The sequence below is a fragment of the Lepidochelys kempii genome, chromosome 12, assembly GCF_965140265.1.
Source record: "Lepidochelys kempii isolate rLepKem1 chromosome 12, rLepKem1.hap2, whole genome shotgun sequence".
Classification (NCBI taxonomy): Eukaryota; Metazoa; Chordata; order Testudines; family Cheloniidae; genus Lepidochelys; species Lepidochelys kempii.
In genome coordinates this window covers 6,369,482-6,395,067 of record NC_133267.1, presented here as the reverse complement: position 1 = coordinate 6,395,067, position 25,586 = coordinate 6,369,482, and the positions used below count along the sequence as shown (strand labels likewise).

Here is a 25,586-nt window from a genome sequence, read left to right as displayed (position 1 = left end):
TCGTGTGTTTTGCTACAGCTCCTCACGTGGCTCTTGGCTCACAAGTGGGCTTGACGCACGTTTTTACTTCCTGCCCACCTTTTGGGGTGGTACGGACAGGAGGCAATATCTTTAATCTTTGTCCTGTGCAACGGAAAAGCTTTATCTACTCACACAGAACCTCTATTCCCTCAACAGGGAATAGAATATACCCAAGATTAAAGTAACTGGAGAACAAACCTTTGTCTAGAAGAGGTATTGGAATCTATGCTGATATAAATGCAGGGATGGTGAAGACAGCAAGATACTTGTTTGCTTGAGCTAAAAATCACTGTGCAACTCACACAGAGCAGAAATGCCACATGTGGTTTTGAGAGTGGTCATCGTCGCTCAATGAAGAGTGGATAGCACAAACCACCATTATTCCTAATGGGGTTATCTGCACAAGCCAACCAAAGCAAGACCCAAGCTTCTCAGCCACTGAGTCTACAAAAGACTTAGCAGAAAGGAAGAGACAGAAACAAGCCTGTTTCTAGGCAGCTTCTTGTTCCCTTTGTTCTCCAGATTGAACGCCAGTTAGGATGGAAACAGAAGGTGTTAAGCCTTCTGCTCATGTCCCATCTGAAGTTACAATTACGCGAAGGACAAACAGTTATTTGCCCAGCAAATCACCAGGACATAATAACTGGTTACCGGTGAAAAAGTAAAAGCAAGAACAGATTTACTCTGAAATCCTGTTTTCATGCCACCATCCTTTGCAATAATGAAGGGGAAAATAACTGCAGGTGGATGAGACTCCATAATATACCAGACCATAATGAGATCATGGATTTAAGGGGCCAAAGCAGCAGAGCAAATCTTTGCCTAGAGGATGACGGTACCAGAATCCCACAGCACATTTCTCAGGGGACTTTTTAACAGAGTGTGGCTCAGACTTTGAGGTCTGATGCTTTTAAGCCAATAGAACAGCTAGTGTGATAGATGCAGCAGACTTTCATAGTTCGACATTTTAGTGATTTCAACTTGAAAATTAGATTTCTCTTTAAAAAAAAGTAAGTTTACATGGTGACAGGAATTATTTTGGAAAACATGAACATTCCCCCCTCCCTGAACATAGTTCATACACTGGGAACCTTCAGAGCTTGTTGGAATTGTATCCTGGTGGCAAGAGATGACAAACTAGCAAGTCACCATTTAAATAATATAGAGCGTTGACTAATTATGAGGTCTTTGGTTTTGCCAGTTTAACGGCATGGGGATGCTTGTGAGAACTTTTCCTGGGTGAAGCCAACCACTACAAAATGCTGCGGTGGTCAACAGGATTTTGAGTTTGACACTTTATGTTAACTTTGGGGAAGGAAACTAAGAAAAGGGAAAACATCGTGGACCAGATTTTGACTGTCATCTAGGCTGAGTATCATCTGAACTCCATGAATGGTTCCACTGACTTCAGTGAAGTAAGATACTATTCACCAGGAGAAAAGAGATCAGAAGTTAGGCCCAGATCTACAAAGGTATGTAGGCACCTAACTCCCATTGATTTCAATGGGAGTTCGGAGCCTAAATACCTAGGAGGAGCTGAGCACTAGTCCTTAATTTATTTCCCCCATCATAGAAAAGACAACAGAGGAGGAAGGATACTGCTGAGTCCCAGGCTTGTAAGGACACTGGACACATACTGGATATAAGTCAGAACCTCAGCCTACGCCTTTCAAAATGTCAAGGCAAAACTCTGGCTCAGTTTTAACCCCTTTTGCACTTTGTAAAGCAGAATGACTTCAAAAATAGAACAAGCTTCTAAGATCTCAGAGGCACTGGCAGCTCTTTGAAGATAAAGTAGAACCACATGACCACACAGGAGAGGGAATGGATAAGGGCCCATCCAATGAGCAGGCCAAGAAAAGAACTTTGAAGGAAAAGAACGTCTACAACATGAAGGCAGGAGCAGTTGTCGAACAGACGGCTCCTTATGGATGGGAAAGTTGGACACAGGGGAAGACGAAGGATGGAGGCTCTGGAACGGTCACACTTGCTGAATCCTGACTAACGCAGACACCCACTAAGCGGAGACTGGGACAAAGCAGAGGAAGTGTGTCTGTTGCTGGACAAGAGCTCAAGAAGTTAAAGGGGCACTGTCAAGTAGCCCATGATCCAAAATTTGACCTATCTTAAAAATCAGTACCAGCCAGAAGGAAGTTCTCTCTTTCCTCTTAAATCCACTTTGTTGCTGAATTTTTTTTAGGCTACTTCCTAGTTTCACCAAACCCCAGCAAAAAGATAGATCATCCATCACGCTGCTCCTGCAGCAGCCTATCAGGACAGGTTTAGCCCTGTGTGGACACTGACAAGGCCAGGAGGTGGGGAGGATGGAAGTCACGTTTGCCTGTGCAGGATTCGAAAAGACGAGCGAGGTGGGGAGGAAAAGGCTCAGAATTTTGAGAAATGGAAGACACCGATCGGTAGGCAAAGACCAGTTTATTTCAGGAGCTTCTCTGTGGGTGTTTCAAATAAGAAAATTAAAGAAAAGAAAATTAAAACGAAAAAAGTAGTCAACGGTGCCCTTTAAAGACAGGCGACTGATGGTGTATCAAGCAGGGGGTAGGGCGCACATGGTGGAAAGAATGAGCAGAGGGAGAAAGGTGAGTGATGAGATGGAGGCTGGGATGCAGTAGGAAGCCCCTGTCCTATGCAAATTGGCATGTTGTAACTGAAAACAGACCTAGACCTCTTTCTATGCAGCTTCCGTAGCACCCTGTATGGATGGTACATCAAGTTCCTTTCCCTGGTGAAACTGTTTCTCAGGGCCAGGCCATTTTAACAAGGCGATGTTAAGCATAAAGGGAGGCCAAGGCTGGATTTGAACATGATGGGAGTCAGGTTCCCGGAGCTACCAGGCTGTCCCATCTACACGACAAAGACTACAATGCTGGGGTACCCAGTTACAACACAGCAGGGAGTCACGTTTATGGGACCATGTTCTAACAGGTGTGACTGACGCGGGCTACAGCCTGATCTGGCAAATGCTTTAGTTCTAGGTACACAGGCAAGTCTGAAGCATATTTTAACTGTGTGGAGGGAACTAGCATATTGCAGGTGGGCCTCCAACACAGTGACAGTAGTGTCTGTTAGTCCTTAAATGAGGTCTCTCTTTTCCTCACCCCCATCAGGTGAGCCACCTGGAGGCTAAGAGGCAAGAAATGACCCTTGCTTATTTCAATTCCTTCCTGTAAAGTTCTTTGCTGGATCACAGGGCATCAGATGCCCATTTGCCCTCCCTCTTGAATGAGCTCACTGTGCTCTTACCACATCGATGCATTTCATACTCTAGCCTGGAAACTGGGGTTCATGATGGCTTTCAGCTCTGAGTTCATGCTTTATGGCCTACACACAGTCCTGGGCTGATATGAACTACAGCTAAACCCTAACAGAGCGCCAAAGAGTGACCGTTTTCCTTGTGACCCCCAGAAGGTAGCTGCTCTTCCTGGAACAAAAGGCCAAGATGCTTCAGGGATGGGCCCAGGGTTAATACCTAGAGATAGAGCGATTGCCTCTGGGGAAGACTTACTGAAGACATCCCCAGGGACCCGTCCTCATCAGCTCCAAGGCCCTGAAAAACCAAGCAGGGCTGGCATGTATTCTTGGGAACATGCTCACAACTAGGAGGCTGGTAAGTAGGGAGTGGCAGAGGCCACAACACGTTAAAGGCATAAAGTCCATTTTAACATTCCACCTGCATATTTTTTCCCCTTAAGCAAATCCCTCAGCTGCCCACACAGTGCCCACCACTGCCCTAGATACACAGACCCACACATGGAAACAGATAATAAATACAGAGTTTATATACACACGCACACATACATAGCACCACTTCTATAAGGCGTCGAAGATACTAAATGTACATTACAGGGAGGTGCTTGTTATAAAGAGGTATTTATAATGAGCTTCCAAAGAGCCAGGAGACAAAACATACAGCAGATAGCCTTATATCAGAGGTAGCCTTACAACAGACAGCTTCAGTACCAAGGCGCTGGATAAAAACTATGCAAGGGGAGCTGGAGGCAGAGAGGAGGGCCAGAGAAAAGGAATGACAAAAGTAGAATTGGAGTCCTGCTGGAACTTTAAAAAGAAGCTTCAAGCATCCGGGTTTGTTAATTTCAAGCTCGAGCTCACTGGCTCGGAAACGCTGCCCGCCCAGTGCAGAGACACAGCTGGGATAAACACTTGACGACTGCGCAGGTGACGAGGTGGCTGCCGCGACAGGGATGGGCCCACCCGTCCGACAGAGATCTCTCCCTGAACCGAGGCGTCAGGAAACGCAAGTGGCACCATTACCGCTAGCAGGAAGGAGATTTGATATGAGCAGGGGTTAGAGGGACGGAAGGAGCGGGGAGAAAACCCTGGTTCAGCCCACTAGCTGGTTCGATTCACTACCCAGATGGAGGTGCAGCTCAAGACAGTGGCCGAGGAGGAAGTCAGAAGCACTCCAGGGAGCAGTCACGAAAGAGGAAGCATTGTGAGCACTGCTAGTTCTGCCCGGGTGGAGGGGGGGGACACAAGGGGGGGCTCAGTGGTCCCCACAGAGAACTGTGAGGGTAGGGAGTCCACTGTGTTTAGGATTCATGAGAATAAGCCTCTTCCCTGCTCAGGAGGGCTGGGGCAGAGGACTGAAGTCACCCAGTATGTGTGTCCATATCAGGGGTGTTAGCCCCCCCTGTCTGCACTAACTCCTTATCCTTTTTTAAATCCAGCTGAGATCTCCAGGCCTCCCTTGATTAGGGCATCTCTTGAGAGACCCCACCCTGTATCACTTCCTTCTCAGCTGGGGCAGGGAAGGAGAAAGTGATCGCGCCTTTCCTGGCTCTGCCATTCATTCAGAGGCAGGGGGAGGGAAATGGGATACTAGCTAAAAGTGGCAGCCAGTCTCACCCTCTGCTGCGGTGCAGACACCACTTGGGGGATCAAGCGTCTAGTGTTTATCCAGGCCTCCGAAAGAGCTTGACATTGAGGGAAAGATGCTAGGCCCAGTGTGGAGTTTTCCTATCAATTTACGAGCTCCTGTCCCCCGTTAGCCCGGCTGCTTAAGCCCGTCCAGTAGTTGGGAGGCAGGGGGTTCTAGCCCACCACTACACTTCAAGTGATTTTGTACAGCAGATTCACTCTCTTCCCCCCCCCACCAGAAAACAAGCGAATGGCAGGAGACAGCACCAGGAAGGGCTCCGACCAGCCCCAGCATCCTCCACTGCAGGGGGTGGGGGACACGCCCCATGGCTCCTTCCATACTGAATACTCTCCATACAATTCTTTTAAAACTTTTATTCAATAATATAGAATTCCTTTAATTATAATATAGAACTGTCCATCATGCCATATTTCCCCCTGCTGCCCCCTCCCTGCTGCGTCAAGTCTGGAGCCAGCTAGTTAATACGTTACGCTGGGGTTCAGGGGGGCAAAGGTCAGCATGGGGGGGAAGCAACATTAGCCAACAACCGGTTTGCATACCCTTCACATTTTCCATGCTTTCTGGGTCAGGAAGAGGTCAACAGGAAGTCAAAGGTGGAGGAACCTTTTACATTCAGAAGTAAGGTTTGTGTTTATAAACTGGTGGGTGCCATGGAGCCGGTGCGGTCTCTGGTCTCGTCACCTGCCACCGCAACGCCGTCCGGCCGCCAGCTCTGTACACACGCTGATAAGACGTTTGATTTGGTTCTTGTTCTGCTTATGGAAAATTGGGAGGAACAGCATCGGACCTAGGGAGAGATGGGAGGAGGGAAGTGAGCATCAGGCGCGAGCTGCAGTTGATGCCAATGCGTTGCCAGAACTTTTTCCTTCTTCAGCACCTAGTAGGCTGAGCACAGAGCCGAGGAGACAGAAGCACGTTCTAATCTTTCCCTCACAATGTACTCCCTACACAGGCATGGGCATGTCACAGAACCTATGTCCCTCAGTTTCCCTATCTGTAAAGTAGGATAATACTGCCCTAATTCCCAAGGATGGTGCAAGGCTTACGCGGTGCTTTGAAGATGTCAGCATTGTAAAAGTGCTAAATTATGATCGCGTGGAATGGCACGTGAATCAAAATCTGTTTTTTCTACCTTGCCTCCCATACATATGGTTAGCAATGCCCCCCTTAGATAACATTTTTATTGGGGGCCAATAGGAGTCTCTCTGTGCCCCCAACACATTATCTCACCCCCACTCAGATGCCTTCATCACACCAAGCTTCCCTATGCACTACTTCGAACGTCCTCCCAGGCCCTGCTGATCTTGAGAGCAAAGCATCAAGCTCAGATTCTGAACTCCAGCCCTTCACGTGGTGCTGTAGCACTGGGCCGGGTTGGTAGGTGGGGAATTTTCACTGTACCTTTGTGAGCTCACCCACCTCACTGCCATACCTGTGACAGATTCATGAGCAAACAAGAAGGGGTGTGGTCAGGGATCTCCCTTGCCCCTTTCTTTCTGAAGACAAAGCGGTTTTCATCATCATAAGGAGAAGGAGATGTGAAATATTTACGAAACGGGGGAAGTGGCATTCCCGGCTCTGGGCACCTAAAACACTGACAGGCTCACAGAGAGACAGGGATCAAGCTGGAGCTGTGCGCACACACGTAATACTCACTGTACAGTACAGCAGCAAGGAATGGTAGGTCGCAAGGGTATTTCCATAATAACCATTTCAATCAGCTCTCTCATTTCCTTTTGGGCTGAAGCTTCTCACATTTGGTCTCAACGCCAGCTTTGAGGTGGTGGGACTGGGCTGAATTTGCAGGCTGACTGGGGCAAGTCACTTAACCGTTCTATACCCCACGGCTCCCCCTCTTTAAGATGGGAAACACGATATCTCTTCCTAACTTACTTTGGGTTTGGAAAGCATTGCTGAGATCTTCAGAGAAAAGGGCCAGCCAGAGGACAAGGTGTGTAGTGCATGTTGGTATGGCTGGGTCAGGGAAGAATGCGTGGAGGTCTCCACACCTATCAATGGGAGGTCTGACGTTGGGTCCTGAGCCTGGTCCTCTCCCCCAGAGCCTTCCACCCCTTTTCCCTCTGCAGATTAAAAAAGGACTGTGGGTGAAGATTCTACATCCACACCCCATTAGTTACCGATGTAAAAGCCAGGAGCTGAGCAATGCAGATGGTCCCCACTGCTACAAGAAATGTAAACCCCTGCGTTTCCCAAACGTGAACATCGACATTCACTTAGCATTGGTTTAACAGGGTGGAATTTAATGCTAAATACAAAAAACTGGAGTTTATGCAACACTGAGGCTAAGAAGCCAACCAATCAGAAAAGTCAGGAAATTCCCAGTGTTAAGGTCCTACCCCAACACTAACATGACCTCATTGCCATCTATTGTTTTACGGTTATAGATCAGAGGTTCCCAACCTGTTTTTGCTGAGACCCCCTTTCAGAGATACCTGTCTCATGCGTGCCCCACTCTTTCTAAGCAAGGGGAGAGAGGATGCCTGGTACCCAAGGGGGCACTCACCATGTGGCTGTTGAGGAAGCCACTTGCTGCATGCATGGTCCAGCAGTCTTAGCTGCCGGGACACAGCTCCCTGCCCGTCTTGCTCCCAAACTGCGCAGGGGAAGTGAACAGGGTAGCGTTAAGGGCTGGGGTCAGCAGGGAAGCGGAAAGTTAGTACTGGCCCCCTGCCAGACAGAGCCCCCTGCTGACCCCAGGCCTTCAAGAGCAGCCACACCTGCTTCCCGTGCAGAGGCTCTGTCCAGCAGGGGAAGTGGATGGGACTCTACCCTGAGGCCACGCTGAAGGGCCAGTGTCAGCAGGGGGCTCTGTCTGACAGGGGGCCAGTACTCACAGGGTGCAGCCTTCAGCTCCCTGCTCAGACAGTCCCCATCAACCTCCCCAGAAGAGGAGGGTAACTGCCAGTAGGTGAGTGCTGCAGCTGTGTAATGCGGGAGCGAGACCGGCAGGGAGCTTGTTTCTGGCAGCTGAGATGTCTACACACAGCCCCATCCGCTTCCCCTGCCAGGCAGAGCCCACTCCTGCCCCCTGGTCCTTCAGCCCGGCCGCATCAGCTCCTCGTGCCCCCCAGATAAACCTCAACGTGCCCCACAATTTGAAAGCTTCTGGTATAAATCATGGATTCTCAGACCTGGGGTTGTGAACACATCAGGCAATCGCAACTGCTCTGCTGACTCCATATGTCTAAAAAGGGGGGTGGGTCCCAAACAGACAGAAGAGGGAGACAGAAAGTGGGGAGGCAGTGGGGGAGACACCATCCCAGAGTGAACACTGCTGAGAACCACTAGCATAGGTTAAAACAAACAGTCTATTGGAGGTTCATAATTAACAAGGAACCTTCACTTTTGAAATTTTCCAACTTCCTACTGCGTGAGTTCTTAATAGCGAACAATCCACCCACCTGCACTGAGAAGTGTGTGTGTACATACGTACACATGCCGATTAAGAATTCAGGACACAAAGAGTGTGACATATTGGGTTTTCCAACCTGAACTCTCTCCCTGAAGGAGAGCTCTAGAAAACAACCCCGGTTTGAAGTTTCAGCGGTGAGGGTATGAACACAGTTCAGTTAAACCACAGCTGGTGCGATTCGGTCTCGGGGCTATAAAACTGCAGTGTAGATGTTCTGGCTGGAACCTGGGCTCTGAGACCCTCCCTCATCCGGGGTCCCAGAGCCCAGGCTCCAGCCTAAATAACTACACTGTAATTTCAGAGCCCCGCAACCCGAGTCAGCTGACATGGGCCAGCCGCAGGTGTGGTTTTTTTAACACTGTAGACATACCCCGAGAGTCTTGCAAGCCCAAAAGTTTATTCACTGGGCATAGGACACTTCCTTTGAACTCAACAGCCGCTAAAGCGATTTTGCAGAGACTTTCACAGAATTCCACCTTTGAGCTGAGAGCAAGTATGAGAAGTATCAGGCCAAAAGGAGCTCATGAGAGCAAGTTAAAGAGCCAGTTCTGATAAAAAGGAAATTGGAACAGAAGTTAGAACTCAATCCTAACTACAGGATGCAAAGCCTTCAGCTGCTCTTAGTTTCTGCACATCCCCATAGACTAGAAGACAACAGAAGTTCATACGTATAGATATTTATTGGTTTCAGTGAATTATACAAATGGATTTGACCTGCTATCAATGCCAATATAACTTTATTGGGATATGGAATGTAAACAGATGTTTCAAATAGAAACATTCCAACCTTATATTATAAAAAAAAAAATTAAATATTTGACAATGCCGGAGAAAGAAATTCGGTGTTTAGGTGCTGGTGGCAAAACACTATCTCCGGTTTCTAGGTTTAGGAGGTTTCTAGAACCGCTGGAGAAATTACACATAGAACAAATAAAGAAGCAACTGTGAGTTGTGGGGCTATAAAGCTATCAAGGGATCGGATGAAAAGCCACAAGAAAACCACCCCACCCCCCAACAGAATCTTAGCCCCAGAATTCAGCATCTGGCTGATTGTTAACACACTACATGGACCCAAGCTCTGGATCAGTAGCTTTAGTCACCCCAAAAGCACCACTCCCTTCCTGTTCCCACCACATCACTGCTTACTGATCCTCCCCCCTTGCTGTTCCCACTACTGCATCCCCAAGCTCTCCTACTGCATTTCCTCACAGCTTCCCCATTCTGCTCTTCATTCAATGGTGCTGGCCTGAAACACTCCAGATTCATACTCTGGAATTGTACTTCACCTGGCGTGAGCCATGAAACAGGTTACATGGCTGTATCTCTCTTATTACAGGATCAGCTTTCCTGAGGTCTGTGGGAAAGTATTTTGCCTGCTACAGAAAAAACCTCCTGCCTCTACATTCAGGACTTTCCATAACAGGCCTAACACGTTTTCTGAATGCACCTGCGGGGGTGCTCACCTCTCTCTGAGCAACTTAGAAAGTGGCAGTTGGTTTTAATGATCCAAAGCAATCCTGAGACACTCTTCCTCCGCAACTGAAACCGAAATGAAAGGGCCAAACTCAGACCTGGAGCAAGCAGGTGTGACTCCCAGACCTCGGAGCTGTATCTGCTTCTACCCAGTCTGAATTTGGCCCCAGGCGTCCACAGTTCCAAAGGGCGTATTTATATAGATGCATGCTGTGGTCCACTGGCAGAATGGCAAGTTTGCTCCACCAGCGTGGTAGGAAAAGGCTAGATTGGGAAGGAAGAGCAGGCGCCATGGAAGTGTGAACAAGAATCAGTCACCGTGAGCCCTGGGTATCTTGCAAACCATTTGCCCAGGGCTTTGGTACCACAGGTTGAGTTACATTATCCACAACCACCAGAGAGGAACAGAGGTGCTAGCCCCCCAGAGGTTAGATTTCTGCTGAGTATAAATGGGGGAGGGGTCTTGGTTATTCCCTTCACTGTGTGACTGAAGGTTTTGTTTTTATTTGTAAACATCTTGAGTTACCCGTTGTTTTCCAGCCTTCATCGCGCTGCTGTCAGGCCACTGGAGAGCACAGCATTTTCTGAGCTGGGCTGGGACTGCTCCTTCACCACTGGGTCTGCAAGAGAGACAAGGATCAGCCAGGGATGGGAAGCAGTATTACAATGAGCAATATCAAAGCTTCACTTTCATGAAGGCTTAGGTTCTTCCAAGGAACGCCCCCCTCCAAGCAGCACAAGCTTCCATTAGACTTTGGAGAACCTGGAATTCCAGCCGTCAGTATGACAGCAAGATCCATAGGGAGGTAGTGAATGGAAGACTCACCTCCCACCTGATCAACAAACCCTTCTTTCCTTTTCAAACCCAGCCATGTGACTCTGACCCCAGGTCTTGCTCCCCCTGGGACTCACAGAAATATGGATGCTCCATGGCCTCTTTGGCAGTCAGTCTCTGTTGATGGTCATATCGCAGAAGTTTGTCCAGAAGGTCCAGGACTTCAGGACTGACCAGGTGTCTGTTCTCGCTATGGATGAAGTTCTCCCAGCGTTTTCGCGAATGCCTGTAGCAGAGGGATGTCTTTCATAGTACAGACCGATCTCTGAATGGCACAGCAGCTACCATCAGATCCTAGGAGGGTTCACCTACCACACCCATATGTGAATTTAGAGGGCAGTGTTGGAGCTAATTAGAGCTACCTATCAACGCCCTCTACATCCGGCATTTCACTAGTGACACCCAACATGGGCAGTGCCACTCAAGCCTTCTCCTTTACAACCCAGTGTCCTTGGCTTTTGGCAATGCTGGGCTCGAGTGAAGTGTTCTGTATCTCAGTGAGAGGGAGAGAACTGCACAGTAAGGCTAATTTAGAAGTGCTCTCTTTATGAGCAGCTTTACAGAGGCCTGTTGCTGTCAAGGGTTCCATTCGATAAAGAACAGGCATAAATTCTAAACAACTAGGGTGACAGCTAGGTTCTGTAGCCTGCAACGTGCAGGAGGTCAGACAAGATGATCAGGATGGCCCCTTCTGGGCTTAAAGTCTATGAGATACATACAAGGGCTTTAAAAGCACGCTCAGAGTGGCGAGAAGGTCTCTAGTTCAAAGCCAGCCTTGCAAATTTTTACTCGCCATCCCACACGAGGCTGGTAATTTCCCTTGACAGACCAGTAAGAGATAGTCATCAAGACTTGCAAAGCAATGCAGTTGATTCAGCCACCTGTCTCCCACTAATTTTAACTGGGAGATGGGTGATTAAATCCCTTACCCTGCTTCGAAAATATCAACCCGGGTTTCTCATTATTGTCATGGGAAAGGATGGGCAAGTAGATCCTGGGTCTGGGCTGGCAAATTTGTGACACAATTTTGCAAGCTGAGAGCATGAAGGCAAAGCAATTTCTGGGATCTAAGGAAAGCACAGATAGCCATATGTGGGGTCAGAAAGGAATTTTTCCCCCAGGTCAGATTGAGAGTGGCCTGGGGGATTTTTCGCCTTCCTCTGCAGCGTGCGTTTGGGGGTCACTTGTCAGGATTTCCCTGCCATTGCAGGGGCCTAGGCACTGGTGCACCTTGGTCCCCCTACTAGTCTCCAGTGGGCTGTAATCCTTTGGTCTAATTTTGGTTGGAGTTAGCATGCAGATGCTGCGTGGTCTGGGTGGCCTGTGGTATGCAGGAGATCGGACTAGATCATCTGATGGTCCTTCCTGGCCTTAAACTCTACGACTGACTCGTAGGGAACAATTCCCAGCATCTGTGGTAGGTTCCCCCCCAACCAATTTCAAGTCTTTTTACTGGCATCACGAGGAATGGCAGAGAACCGAATCTACTATGCAAATCTAGTGGCTTATTCAGTGCATAGACAGCCGGAGGATAGAAAAAAAACTAAGTTTCATTAATAGCTAGATAAGAGGCAGACAAATGACACCGCAGCCCAGGAGACCTAAAGCAGCACTTGTGCTTTGGAGTCACTCTTGGGATGTATGTTTAAAGAAAAGAAACCAAAAGTCACGTTTTGCTTCTTGCCTCCCCTACTTACTGTCCCAGGATATCATTGAAGTGCGGATCCAGTTCTATGTGGTACTTCTTCAGATACCCATACAGTTCATCTGTGCCCAGAACCTTAGCAATGCGAACCAGCTGCAACAAAAGATAGATTTACAGAAGCAACAAGAGAAGGGCAGGTCACTGACTTAAGAGACTGTCCTGACACCACTGTCCTGGATGGATGGATGGAAGGGCTGCTGCATCCATGGGTCCTCTTGCATTTGGTAACCACAAACAAGAGTGGGAAGTTAGTCTGTTAGCACCTGAGCAGCTAGACATTAGAAGCTCAGTGTTGGGGAAATCCTGAGGTCCAAGGAAAGCCCCTTACTAACTTGTTTCTCCAGCACCACAACAATTTGTGCCACATATCACTGGGCCTTCCAGAAGGCACATGCTTTCTGCTGTGCAAGTCTTGACACCTCAGTTCAATCAAATGCATAACAATGCCTACCAATCAGATGGTCCCAGCCCCAACCAAAGGAAAGAGGCAAACAAGAATTCCCCCTTTCAGAGTCAGACAGCATCTCCTCACCTGATCATAGTTGTCCTGGCCATGGAAGAAGGGCTCCTTTCGGAAGATCATGCTGGCCAGCATGCAGCCTAAACTCCACATGTCTAAGCTATAGTCGTACATCTGAGGGGAGGAGAACAAAATCAAATGGAGGAAGGCCACACACACCTTAGACCCAAGCCCCAAAAGACCCCTAGTCAAAGGAGGCTCTCGGCTTTCCAACTTCATGGCAAAGTTGCTCTAACATGGTAACCCCCAGGGGGCAAATGGACAAACCAAAAGTGGCCTGAGTGCAACCATAAGCAACACACTAAGTAGCCATTTGGATGCAGACTCTTACTTGGTAGTCCACAAGGAGCTCTGGTCCTTTGAAGTACCTCGAGGCCACGCGGACATTGTATTCCTGAGCTGGATGGTAGAACTCTGCCAAACCCCAGTCTATGAGCCGCAACTAAACACGCAATAGAGAGAAACACACAGAGTAGGAGCAAACAGGGTTCGTTGCCAAGTACAAACAAGTCAGGTGAAGCCAAGTCTGCCAAAGCTTTTTTCAACTGTTTGGTGAAAGCCCGGAGCCCTTTGTGCAATGATGCTGTATCGCCTTGTCTCTGCTCATGCTGCCACCTCACTCGATTATTTGCAGGGCTTTGTGGAGTTACCAGGGCTCGGCGAAGTCTCTGCCCGGCAACCCTAATCAAATAATCTATTGCTGGGTGACTCATCGGTTACTAACGCCACCAGTCAAATAAAAAGACAGCTAATTGGATGCTAGGGAACAAGCAGCAACCAGCCGCATTAAACAAAAATCAAAAGCACAGCTGGGTGTAAAGGCAGCATCAATGCTAACAAGTGGGAAGAGCTACGAGAGAGTCACTGGCTAGAGCAGCCCTTTCGGGTGAGAAATGCAGACTGCACCACACTTGCACAGACCTGCAGATGGCGTTATAACTGCCTGGGAGACTGTCAACCCCTGAGCTGTTGGCATCAGCTGGGAGACCGCTACTGTGGCTTAGCAGCTCAGGAGAAATGTGCAGGTGGGAGGACTCTATGGCACCACTTGAACTGGCCAGATGGAGGGAAAGACCCTGAGATACCACTGTCCCTTTGGTATATGCAGCATCCACCCCAAATGAGAAAGGGGTAAATCGGCAGTTCACTGCCGCATGCAGCCATGAAGTTAAGATGGCACTCCAGTGCTGGATATCAGGTTTCTGACACAATGGGCAAGTACCCACTAAGCTATTTTATCCCATGGATTGACCAGTGTGCGTCAAAAATGACAGAGGAGACACGTGAAAAAGAGGCCACGGTATTGCACATGGCAGGCCTGTGCAGATAAACCACAGGCTTTCACCTAGGAGATCAAGCCTGAGCACAGGTGAAAGGAGGTTATCCACTAACTTCATCCACGCACACTTCGAAAAAAGTCATCTGAAACCTAAAATAGCTACAGAATTCAGAAGAGGACCCAGCGCTCAAGCCAGTGGAGTGAAGTTACTCGAGGGCTCTGAAAATACTGTGGTCTCGCATAATACCACACACACAGATGAGCCAGGGCTGGGGCAACAGCCCCTACTCTGAGCCTCTTGGCTTTTGGGGATTTAACTGGGGGAAGGGTCTTCTACTTAGTAGGTTTAAAAAATAATAAAAAAAACCCCAAAAGCTAGAGAACTGGTAGATCCCACAACCCCCCCACGCACCAATATCTCCTATCCCCTAAGAAAGCAAAACTCTGTATTGAGACTATAACTTCACTGGATCCAACGACAGGAGAAGCTTATGTTCCCAGTGTATAAAATCCATGTCCTCTTCAGACAAGATAGGATGTCATAACAGAACACTCATAACAATCACACTGTCCAACAGAGGAACTTCTGCCCCTCTGACCTCCCACTTGTGCCCCGTTCCCCGCCCTCTATTTCTCTTACCCTCCGTCCCAAGCTTTCCAGGTGGTAGCAGTGACCCTTCTCTTCTAGCAAGGGTTGGAAACTACTCCCCAAATAAGCGGAGGAATTGCAGTAAATAGAAGCAATCCCCACACATTCTGGCCAAGTCAGAGCACTTTGCTTCTGCAGCGCTCAGAGAAAAGGCAGCAGAAGTAAAAGGTGCTAGCTCAGACTGACAATCCCCAGCAGACGTGTTGTACAAGTGATCTCGCTCGGGGAGAGAGAGTGGTCAGGGCTGGGAACAAGAAAGCCACAGCCTAGAGTAAGGACATTGTGGTGGCAAAGTTTCAAGCTGCCCCGAACCCTCAATAACGCTGTGCCCCACTGCAGAAGTACCTTTTTCTGTTGGTGGTCTATCATGACGTTGTGGGGTTTGACATCCCTGTGCATGATCCCCATGCTGTGACAGTAATCCAGGGCCTGGCAGACAGACAATATACAGTCATGTTAGACAAACCAGTAAACACAGACCAAAGTCCATGATGTAGCACATGGTTCTCCAGCCAATAAAGTAGGTGTGCCCGAATGGGGAGAGTACAGCACGTGAAGGACAATGAAGAACCACTACCCTTGTTTCGCTCACCATCCTGGTTGCGGCAGAAGAGACATGTTGCCGGTAGAGAAGGGGCCATTCTACACTTGGTTCATTTGTCATACAAGGCTCCGACTCCTGGATCTGTGCTCCCAGCATGTACTTTAGAGCTATCTCACTGGCTCTTGAGATGTCCCACAACCACAAGTGACTGTCCGTCATTTCCGCTGTCACTGCTGGCAGGAGAGGAACTCCCCAGGAATGCAGTGATTTCTATCATTTGCTCAATGTTTTAGGGCCTTTGAGGATGGCTTTTCTTCTGAGACTCCAGAATTTGCTTGGATCTACCAATAATTTCTAAACAAAGATCACACCTGTGCAAGGCGCATAATGACTTGAACACTATGGGACGAATGATGATGTAGTTCAAAGCACAAGGCAGGAAACACAAGCAGAGAGTGCACAGACATGAGTTCTACTCTCAGCTCGAGGACCTTGGGCTAGCTGCGTCCCTGTGCAGCTGTTCTCTGTGTAATGAGCCAGAAGCATGCAGCTTTTCTACCTCAAAGGGATGGTGGAGCTAAATCTATCAAGGTTTGTCAAGTGCTTGGAGATCCTCACATGGAAGGCTTTAGAAGAGGACGATGTATTCTCTGCCTTTGTTGTGTTTGTGGAGCTGAATTCCTTATGCAGTTTGTCTAACCTGCCTTGTTCCTCTCCCTCATTTCTATAAAAATAGAAGCAGCCTGGAGCTTCATAGCATGTCTTGAGTTCAATCAGAAGGGGATTTCCCTCCCAGACAGGCACACAATTATTCCCTGAAAGGACTGGGAACACGGATGGGTAACCACAGCGTGGGGTGGCTAGGAGATCTATTCCAAGTGGTCATCTTGAGTCACTGGCCCCCCGGAGTGGACACTCCAGGGCTTGGACAGCCTTTTCCGACACTTCCAGACCCAAAGCCAGCCCAGGCGGCCTGGAAATGGCAGTTTTAATAATCCAGTTGCCCTGCTGGGAACCAATACAGACAACAGCGGCTGCCTTGGTGGAGATTCAACAGGAGAGTGCCCAGAACACAGCTTTGAGAACCGACGTGCTCTGCTAGCTCCTTCAGACTGAAGCTTGAGATCCCATAGAGACGGTTCAGCAGATCTCAAAGACCTGCCACATGATGGCCCACAAGCCTCAGGAGAGAAGGGGGGAGGGTGGGGTGTCTAATAAAACTCAAAGGAGCATAAGGGCGCACACTGCTCCCTTGAGGATGTCATTCATCCCTTTTCTTCCCTCTCTGTCATTTGGAAGAAGTACCAGCCAAATAGGTGCCTTACTGTAAGTTTCTCGGTCTGGACTCAAAGGGCCTTAGTTACCCTAAGAGGTAAGTCGAAGGCCAGCAGAGCCATGAGGGTCTAAAGCCTCAGCCCCACCGACAGAAAAAACTTCAGGGGCTTTGAAAGATTTCAAAGCATTTAACGAGCCAGCTTGTTTCTGAACCACAGGCTCATTCAGGGGAAGGAATATTTGAAGCCACCTACCTCCCACCCAACTCCCTAATTGCCCTGGTGACTCTGGACAATTGGGGTTACCAAATCAAGTTCTGTAAAAGCTCAGGAAAATGCCCCTCTTGTGCATGCACTCAGGTTCTGCAGTATCAAGACAACACAGGGCTGGTGATCCAACCCCTCTGGCTTTGCATAATGCCAACCATGCCTAGCCCACCTACAGTATGAAAGACAACTAGAGAGCCCCAGTTCAGTTCTGAACTTCCCACATTCTTCTCTCCTCCACGGGGGCTGGTTAGTTTGCTCTCCTCACATCAACCCTCCCAAATGGGCTCTGTTATGTGACAACAATTCTGCATTAACTACCAGAGAGGAAACAAGCCGAAGTGTCAGTTTGCCAGTGGGCTGCTCCAGGAATTCTGCCATTGCCTCAGAGACATTCATTCCCCCAGCCCGACTCCATGGCCTTTGATCGTTCTTCACGACCATCACTCACCTTGAGCAGCTCATACATATAAAACCGAATATCAAAGTCTGTCAGGATCTGGTACAGTTGCTGAAACAGATTGTGGGAGAGAAAGAGAAGGGCAAATAAATATTCAGATCTTGATTGTTTTAGTCTAAAACTGCACCTTTTAGTTCCTAACCCCCACTTCCTCAAGTACTGAAGCCACTCTGCATCCTTTTCTAATGCCGGGAGCCAGCGTCTGAACTCAAAAGGAATGTCAGGTGTCAGTGTAGGGTTACTCTGGTTAATCGGATATGTACATGGAAATGAGGGCACAGATTCCGCAGTGGGAAATGTCGGCATCCTACAGACTCATCATTGCCCCTTTGCTTCCTCTAAACTGGATGATCCCCTATAACATCAGAAAGCAGATAGATGCTTAGGAGAATATTAGCTTTCACGTTTCCTCTGCGTATCGAGACGATCTACACTGATCGAGAAGGCTGGAGTGGCAGTTGCTGCAAAGGGACAGAGACAGTAATACGGAAGGGAAAAGTAGTCCAGAGACTCCATCACAAGGTGGGAAAGAGATCACAGTACTGAGTTCAATACTGGCAGTGTAAGTGATCTACTGCGGTCTCACTCTTTCCTCTATGTTCCCATTGGGATTAGTAATCACGGCTACTGTAAAGCAGCAGGGGAAGCATTTAAGACGCAGGGTGCACTTAAAACCATAACTCATCAGCAATACCACTAATGTCTTTGTCACCCAGTCATGCCCAGCGTGAGCCACCCCTTGGGTCATGACTAGCACAGATTTAGCATTTCACTCTATATCCATCATCGGCACCTTCCTCAGCCCAACCCTGTTCCACTGCTCCTACCCCATGGGGTGAGTTCTTCCCTCCTTCCCAAGAGGCCCAGCATGGTGCTAGGAAACAGCAGCTGTGCGAAGCATGACATGCACATTGAGTTTTACAGAAAACACCAGGACTTAACCTTTTTTCCTTTTTAATAAACAAGCATCTCCTCAAAGCCCAGTCAAATTGTTTGATTTCATTAACTTCAAAGCCAGCTGCGGACTCAGGGCACTGCCTAGTAGTTTCAAGAAAACTGCAGCATGGTGATTTGAAGTTCACATTCAAAGGAAAGAGAGCAGACCCTGAATTCTCCTCAACGCTGGCGCGGTGTGGTGTTAAATGCTGAAGAGTGAGGTAAACAAGTCACCGCCCATGCCTAAGGCACCCTCAGCAACACACCTCAACCGCCCAGCCTTCACCATCCCTGCTCCAATAAGCTGCCTGCTCATCCAGCGACGTACAACACAGGTACAGCGCAGGACCTGGTTAGTGCCTCTTGGGGTGCAGACTAAATTCTGTTTTCGTGAGCTAGGGTGATCCTAACATTCAAGCGCAACTCAGTGAAGCAGGCACAAGTCAGCAAGGATGAGACTAAGATACAGCAATAAGCCACAGCAGGGCGTCTGTTCAGCTACTGGGGCTCACCGTCTGCTCTCCTCCAGCACACCAGCAGCCTCCTTCCGCATGCCCTGGAGCACATTATTGCTAGTGGAGCCCAGCTCTTTCATCTGAAAATTTATTTAGTTTTCAAACAAGCCATTTTGAAAAGTTGGGGGGGGGTTATGAAATTAATCTTTCCACGAAAGACAGACCATAATTGTCTTCATTAACATACCACCTTTCATCTGCAGATTTCAGAAAGCTGGGACAGATTATTCTTCCCATTTTACAGATGGAAAATGAGAGACTAAGGGCCAGATCCTCAAAAATACCTAGGTAACTAACTCCCATTGGTTTCAATGGGAGCAAGGTACCTAAATGACATTTGGGGCTAAGCAACTTGCCAAAGTAGCACAGGGAGTCTATGTCAGATCAAGGGAGAGACCCAAGTGCTCTCACTCCTTAGTCCCACTTCAGGCTGCCTTCTCCCAAGAGGAGAGAGAAGACAGTAGGAAAGAGATGATAAACTCTTTCCCCTTCTTAGCCTGAGGAAGGTATTCTAATTATTGTCCCTCCCAGCCCTCTCCCCATACCGTTCCCCTGAAGCTAGGCTGCCTTTTCAGCTGAAGTTTGTTGCCCAACAGCCTCTTTCAACACCCTTCCTTGTGCAAACGGAACATGAAATACAGAACAGTTCCCTACGTTTTAACAAGAGAAAGTCAGAGGAGTTGCTGGAGGAGCTCACGCTACTGCTCAATGGACTCCTTAGCACAAAGGTGGAATGGGGTATTTTAAGACTCTCTTCCTGAGCCTTCCTCTCTCAAGCTCCCTTGTACCATTTTACGCCCACTGATTGTTTCTACCACCCTTTTAACCTGCTAAGCACAGGGCCTTTTAAAGCCAGAGCCAAGGTCTCCAAAGCATGGTGCACCAATAAGAATATAGGTTTGGGAAATCTGGGTCCACGGAGAGAGAAATAAAATGAACATCCTCCCAACAGGGTTCCAGGCTCTCTTTATTTAAACTATTTACAGAGCACTGGCAGGTCCCTTTCTCACCAAGTTCCCTCTCCAGAGTTTCCTTCTCATGCTCTGTTCTCAGTGTGGTTTTAGTCCGAAGAGTGACACAAACATCACTGTGAGGCTCTGTATCTCGGTGCTTTCTGTTCACATCTGCTCTGTTAACTGCCAGCCCTTCAAACTGAAGGTGGGCTCTGCTCTGCCAGTCAAACTGGTCTCTTTCCTTCTCGCACATCAGCACCAGCAACAAAGGCTCCACAAGCCCATCAGGCCTTCAGTGACACCTGTACAGCCCTCGAGGGCTTTCAGTGGGTTTGTACAGATGGAATTGATTGTCCTTGAACAATTCTGTTGATGCCCAAGAGGGAACCAGCTCCCCCTCCCTCTCTGAGCCAAGTTGGTCCCTGCAGAGCTAAGAGGAGTTAATCAGTGAACACTTTTTCTCACTACAGCGAGCTAATCTGCCTGCCTATGCAGGGGGCACGGATTTCTGGAATAAGGCGCTATACTTTTTAGGACTTTTCAACATAGTACTGCATTTAAGGGGTGCTGCTTGGAGGTGTAAAGCATTCCAGTGGGATCACTTGAAAAAACATTTGCCTGTTGGCTGCTGGTGTTTATAGCTAAGCTAAGAAACAGTTTTATTTCATGCCTTTATATCCCATTTATGCGTTGCAAATGTAGTGGGAAACTATATTTATCCTCAATATGCATAAGCTCGTGCGGGAAGGTGCAGGGAAGCTGTCACTCAAGAGGTGAAAAATAGAACTAAAGGGAATCCCAGGACACAGGAGTCCTAGCAGCCTGCCTGCATCACCCCATACACCGAGAAAGAGGAGGGACCAGCTAACCCATCTTCATATTCTATGGTCATCTTCACCCTGGGTAGAGATATAATCCCAATTGCTCCAAAAGTTATCTGGATAGAGCTTCTTCACTTTCTTCGACTCTGCCCCATACAGCTTAGATCTCCCTTCCTGATCTGCCGTGCACCTCTGCCATTTCTCTTTCTCAAACACCTCTTCTAAACAGCCTATAAACTCTACTCCTGACTGTCAAAGTGGGCTCTACTAAAAATAAGATAGCACAACCTGTGCAGGGCTGCTCGAAAGACTCCATCTTTCTCTTTGGGGCAAGAGCCATTATCTTGCAGACCTATGAAGCACCACACATTTCTGGTAGTACACAAATATGCATCATTAGAAGGTTGTTGAGGGAGAAGGGAGGAGTTTGGGACCATAGAGGTGCGTCAGCTGTTTTAACTTCCAACTGGAAGCAGAAAGACAATGGGCACTTTGTGCCTCTACCTAATACCCATTTGCCTGACTTTCATTTGGTCTGAAGTCACAATTTAAAGGCAATCATTTGTGGGTAGCTTGTGATCTCAAAGATAACCATGAGTATAAACAGAATTTAAGAGAAATATTGGCCACTCATTAAGTAGAGACATTCCGTTTCACGTGAGAAAATAATTTTAAGTATGATTTTTCAAACTCTGGCTCATCAAGCCCACAGGTATACAATTAAGCAGTTTAAGATTATAATTTGACCAATTTAAAAAGTAAGGTATTCATCTACTTAAGGTATTTCTAGGGCCGCCTATCACCACAGAATCCAAATATTATCGTTTTAAAATATTTAAATTCCTTTGATTCTAAAGTTTGAGTCACTAAATCTGGGAACTCCAGTAGCTTTAGTTTAGGTAGGTCCTACAATGTTTTAGGCTCCTCTCTTGCAAAGACAGACCACGAGGCAGCTGAGGGAGTCCAAGCAGCACTATTCTCAGGGTTATGCAGATACCACTAGCGATGCTTCTGCTCCAAAAAAAGTGACATTAACCAAGTAGAGTAACAAGCAATTAACATTAAGCAAAAATGTAATTTCACTGAAAGCACGAGGGAAAGCATTTGCCAGAAAAGAAGATCAATACGGACATTTTCTAGCTTCAAAGAGGATATTACAAATGAGAGCGAGAGAAAGATAAAAATGTAATACTGTAAAATATTTGGCAGTGGCCCATCATGGTCAAAACAGTCACTTGGAACTAGCTTGAGAACCCTCTGCTCATGCTCTGACAATTTTTTCTGACACACACACACACACACACACACACACACACAAGGTTGTCACACTGCCATTGGGTGTACAAGTTATTATAGCAATCACAAGTTCAAGCATTTAGCATATGGACCAATGCCACCGAAATGAGTAAGAGGACAATTCCCTATCACTCGAATTAGAAACACGAACCATTGAAAGAAAGAAGGAAAAAACTGAAACAGGAAGGAAAGCTTCCAGTTTCAGTCTCCAGACATCTTATTAATAAGGTTCAAGGAGAGCCAGTGAGAACTGACATGAGGATTCTTGGACCTGTTTTCACTCAATCCTCCAAGCACCTCGCTCCTGTCTTAGTACAGAGACAGATTTTGGGGCTTTATTTTAAAAGGAGAGATCCTCTTGTGTATTTTTGCACATGCATTGGCTAGATAGGCACTCAGTCATCTGTGCATGTAAATACATGAACCTGCAAACTCAAAAAATGTAGGTCCTAAACAAGGCAACTGAGGTTTAGGCTACAAATATACTACTCTTTCCTAGCCAGGCTGAATGTCTCATGGTGTAGACAGGATTTTCATATTTTCAGTTTCAAGCAAAGTTTTCCAGTTCTGTCTCATATCAATCAGCAGAAGTCAGAGAGTAAAGAATCTTTAAAACTTGGACTCATTTGTGTCTTGATGATCCTCAAGGCTCAGGCTTTTATATTTACTTTTTAATGATTCATTTTAAAACAATTTAATTTCTTCTGATGCAATGGCCACAACTCAGCAATCCAACTTCTGATGTCTTGTTCAGATACGAACAACATGGATAACAGTGCACAACTTAGCTTGCAATCAGTGGGGAAAATAAAACAAGCAACTATTCCTGTTCTTGGTGGGAATGACAGTTTGCTAGGAATGTGGCACAGAATCCATACCAAACCATCAGGAGAGACCATTTAAGTCCCCTGCTACTGTATCCACTGACCATTATTCCCAGATATCTTTATGTTTAGAACAGTATTTAGGAGACAGCATTATCTGGTAAGAACTGGGTAGGTTTTCATAGAATACAGCATCATAGGACTGGAAGGGTCCTCAGGAGGTCTTCTAGTCCAGTCCCCTGCATTCAAGGAAGGACTAAGTATTATCTAGACCATCCCTGATGGGTGTTTGTCTTGAGTTGTTATATCTAATATCTCCCCGGATGCTACACCAGCTGGGGAACTGAAAATCAAATCACTGACTTGGAAATATGCCCTGCTTTGGATTTTTGTGTAGAGAGATTATTAGGCACTTGTGGCTTTTTGGGATAGCAAGAAGGGATCCTTGTTAAAAACAACTGGATTTGCTTCCTTAGGACTTGTCTTTATCTCATGCTGTTTGTTAAAAAGTGTAAATAAAGCGTAACAAGTACTTCAAAAGATTTCCAGCCATCAACCAAAATGGCTATGTCCTTGGGGCCAAATGCCTAGAGTCAGCATGCTTGGTGTGTACAGAAGCCCATAGTTCAGAACAGTACACACTGTTTGCACAATCCAGCTGATTCAAATTAAACCCAGACAAATCAAGGTCATTTTAATTAGCCCAGAAAGGTTGCTGCATAACACTTTAATGGGGCAATGCTCACTTCCCCTCAAACACTCGCAGGACAGATTCTCTTGCACGTTACCATATTCTGGTCTCCCTGCTAAATCCGTACATAGCGTAAATAATGTCCAGAACGCTGCAGCCAGATTAACTACATGCGCATCACAGTAGCACACCACTCGCTACTACACTGACTCCCACGTGATGGAAGCCAGGCATGCAATCTTGAACCACAAGGCTTAGAGAACTTGCAGGTCTTTCACATGGCCAATATACTGCTTCCTTATTCCTTTCGGCATGTTTTCAGTGACTGGGGCCAAAGTTGCTAGCAGTCCCATCTTGAGGGAAAAGGTTAATCAGCTTCTTGGTAAACCATAAGTTCGCAATGCTGTGTGTGGAGCACAGGGCACACTTATTCCCTAAGCTCTGAACTCAGGGGGTTTCTTCTTTTTAGTTCTTCTCCTCCTTTCCCCCATACTCTAGCAACTCCACCTCTGAAAGGCCTTGAATTTGAGCTCTTTTGGGACAATCCTGGAGTCCAGAGAAATTCACTAGAGAGCAAAAGGGATGCAATGTAATAACCTTGGGACCAAAGGTTTCGAAGCACCTAAAGATACATAGAGGCACCTAGGTGCTTAACTCCCATTGATTTAAATAGGAGCTCATTAGGTGCCTATCTGTATCTTTAGGCACCTAAATACCTTTAAAAATCTGTCCCTTGCTGATCTGGGCGTGAAGGACCAAGTTCTGCTCCTCTCTGTAAGAGTAAGTTGTACTGGCAACAGCCCAGTGACATTCCTTGTACATTTCTTGAGTACTTGAGGCCTAAATCCTAAGAAGCACGCGTCCACCAACAGTTCCCACACTCGGTCACCTTATTCGACATCGCAGTACAGTATTTTCCTACATATGGAGTAAGAAAACGGTTCTCAGAGACAGTGGGGTGTTCACTGATGGCTGTTAGAATTAATTATAAATGACTCATTAAAAGGCCATCTCGCAGAGTTAATAACTTATGATACAAATGCACCTGGAGCAAGGAGGGATAACCACACCTACTTCAGAAAGTTACTAACTACACAACTCTCTTGCAGATTAGCTCATTTCCCCCAGTCAGAAACTGTTACAGTAGCAAATATGCTCACTGATGGACCAACTCAGAGAGGTTCACCAGAGGAGAGAGAAATATTCCACTCAGTTCCCCACCTAACACAAAGGCAGAGAATATACAGCAGTCTGGAGAAAAGCTTTACATCTCCTCCAAGACAGTCATGTCAGACCTTGGCTATGATCTTTCCAAGTGAGAACACTCTTTCAGACCTTAAGTCACGACTCTACACACCAGCTCTGCAGGATTTCTATACAAATCAATGCCACCATCTCCATCAACAGCCCTGCCATAAATAGAGTATGATAGCAGAGGGATTAACTTAGATTTAAAATACAGCACAGCAGCAGTTGCTATGTTGAGAGAGGGTAACTAGGAAATGCAGTAAACTCTCCCATTTTCCTGTATCCTTGGAACTCACTCCTCAAAGTCACAAGGAGGGACAGCTGAGCAGTTTCGAGTTTTATTTCTCAGAGCCATACTTGATCTGTGTTGGCTGAAGTTACAAGGGAAGTTAGTGTATAGACCAAATCCATTATCTCCCCACTGTTGTCAACAGCAACTTGGCTTTTCAAAGGGTCTCCAGTAAACCTGGTGCATGGCAAATTTAGAGGACCATGACACCTCCCACCTCCCCCACTTTAGTACAAAGACAGACTCACCTTAAAATCTGTATTATTGATGTACTCAAACACCAAAGCTGGGGTCTTTGACTGCAAGAGAGAAAGATGAATGGTTTAGCCATCTTCCTGCAAGAGCAGTACCTTCTGCCCTTTCTGAGCCCCAGAATTTCCGACTGACAAAAAACACTTGCATTTACTTTCCTTCCCACAATCCCCGCTCTGCCACCGAAGTGCGCTGGAACAAACCATGCTTATTACCCAGACAGCAAGCACCAGCTAGGCATTTCCCACCACGCTTTCCCCCCTCCAGCTTGTTGATCACAGATAGCACAAGATGTTAGTGCACAGCAATGTGAAATGTATCTCCTCACAGCTGAGCTGATAAGTGAAATTGTATCATTCTCTTGCTAATACTTAGAACTTGCT

General features: G+C 47.2%; 1 protein-coding gene across 4 annotated transcripts in view; it reads right to left on the bottom strand.

Annotated features, from left to right (window-relative positions):
- The window catches only part of CSNK2A2 (casein kinase 2 alpha 2), a 41,590-nt gene that overhangs the window by 1,614 nt on the left and 14,390 nt on the right, over positions 1–25,586 (bottom strand). For 2 of the 4 annotated variants that reach the window (XM_073307365.1, XM_073307363.1), the window contains exons 4-12: positions 25,200–25,250; positions 17,370–17,429; positions 15,179–15,262; positions 13,237–13,347; positions 12,918–13,019; positions 12,378–12,478; positions 10,758–10,906; positions 10,372–10,465; positions 3,801–5,726 (exon numbers count right to left, since the gene is read on the bottom strand). In XM_073307365.1, coding sequence (XP_073163466.1) covers positions 10,389–10,465; positions 10,758–10,906; positions 12,378–12,478; positions 12,918–13,019; positions 13,237–13,347; positions 15,179–15,262; positions 17,370–17,387 — 642 coding nt within the window. In that variant the 5' untranslated portion in view covers positions 17,388–17,429; positions 25,200–25,250 and the 3' untranslated portion in view covers positions 3,801–5,726; positions 10,372–10,388. Of the gene's footprint in view, positions 1–3,800; positions 5,727–9,835; positions 9,912–10,371; positions 10,466–10,757; positions 10,907–12,377; positions 12,479–12,917; positions 13,020–13,236; positions 13,348–15,178; positions 15,263–17,369; positions 17,430–25,199; positions 25,251–25,586 lie in introns of those variants that run through there. The other 2 variants (XR_012154455.1, XR_012154454.1) reach the window with 2 other exon arrangements.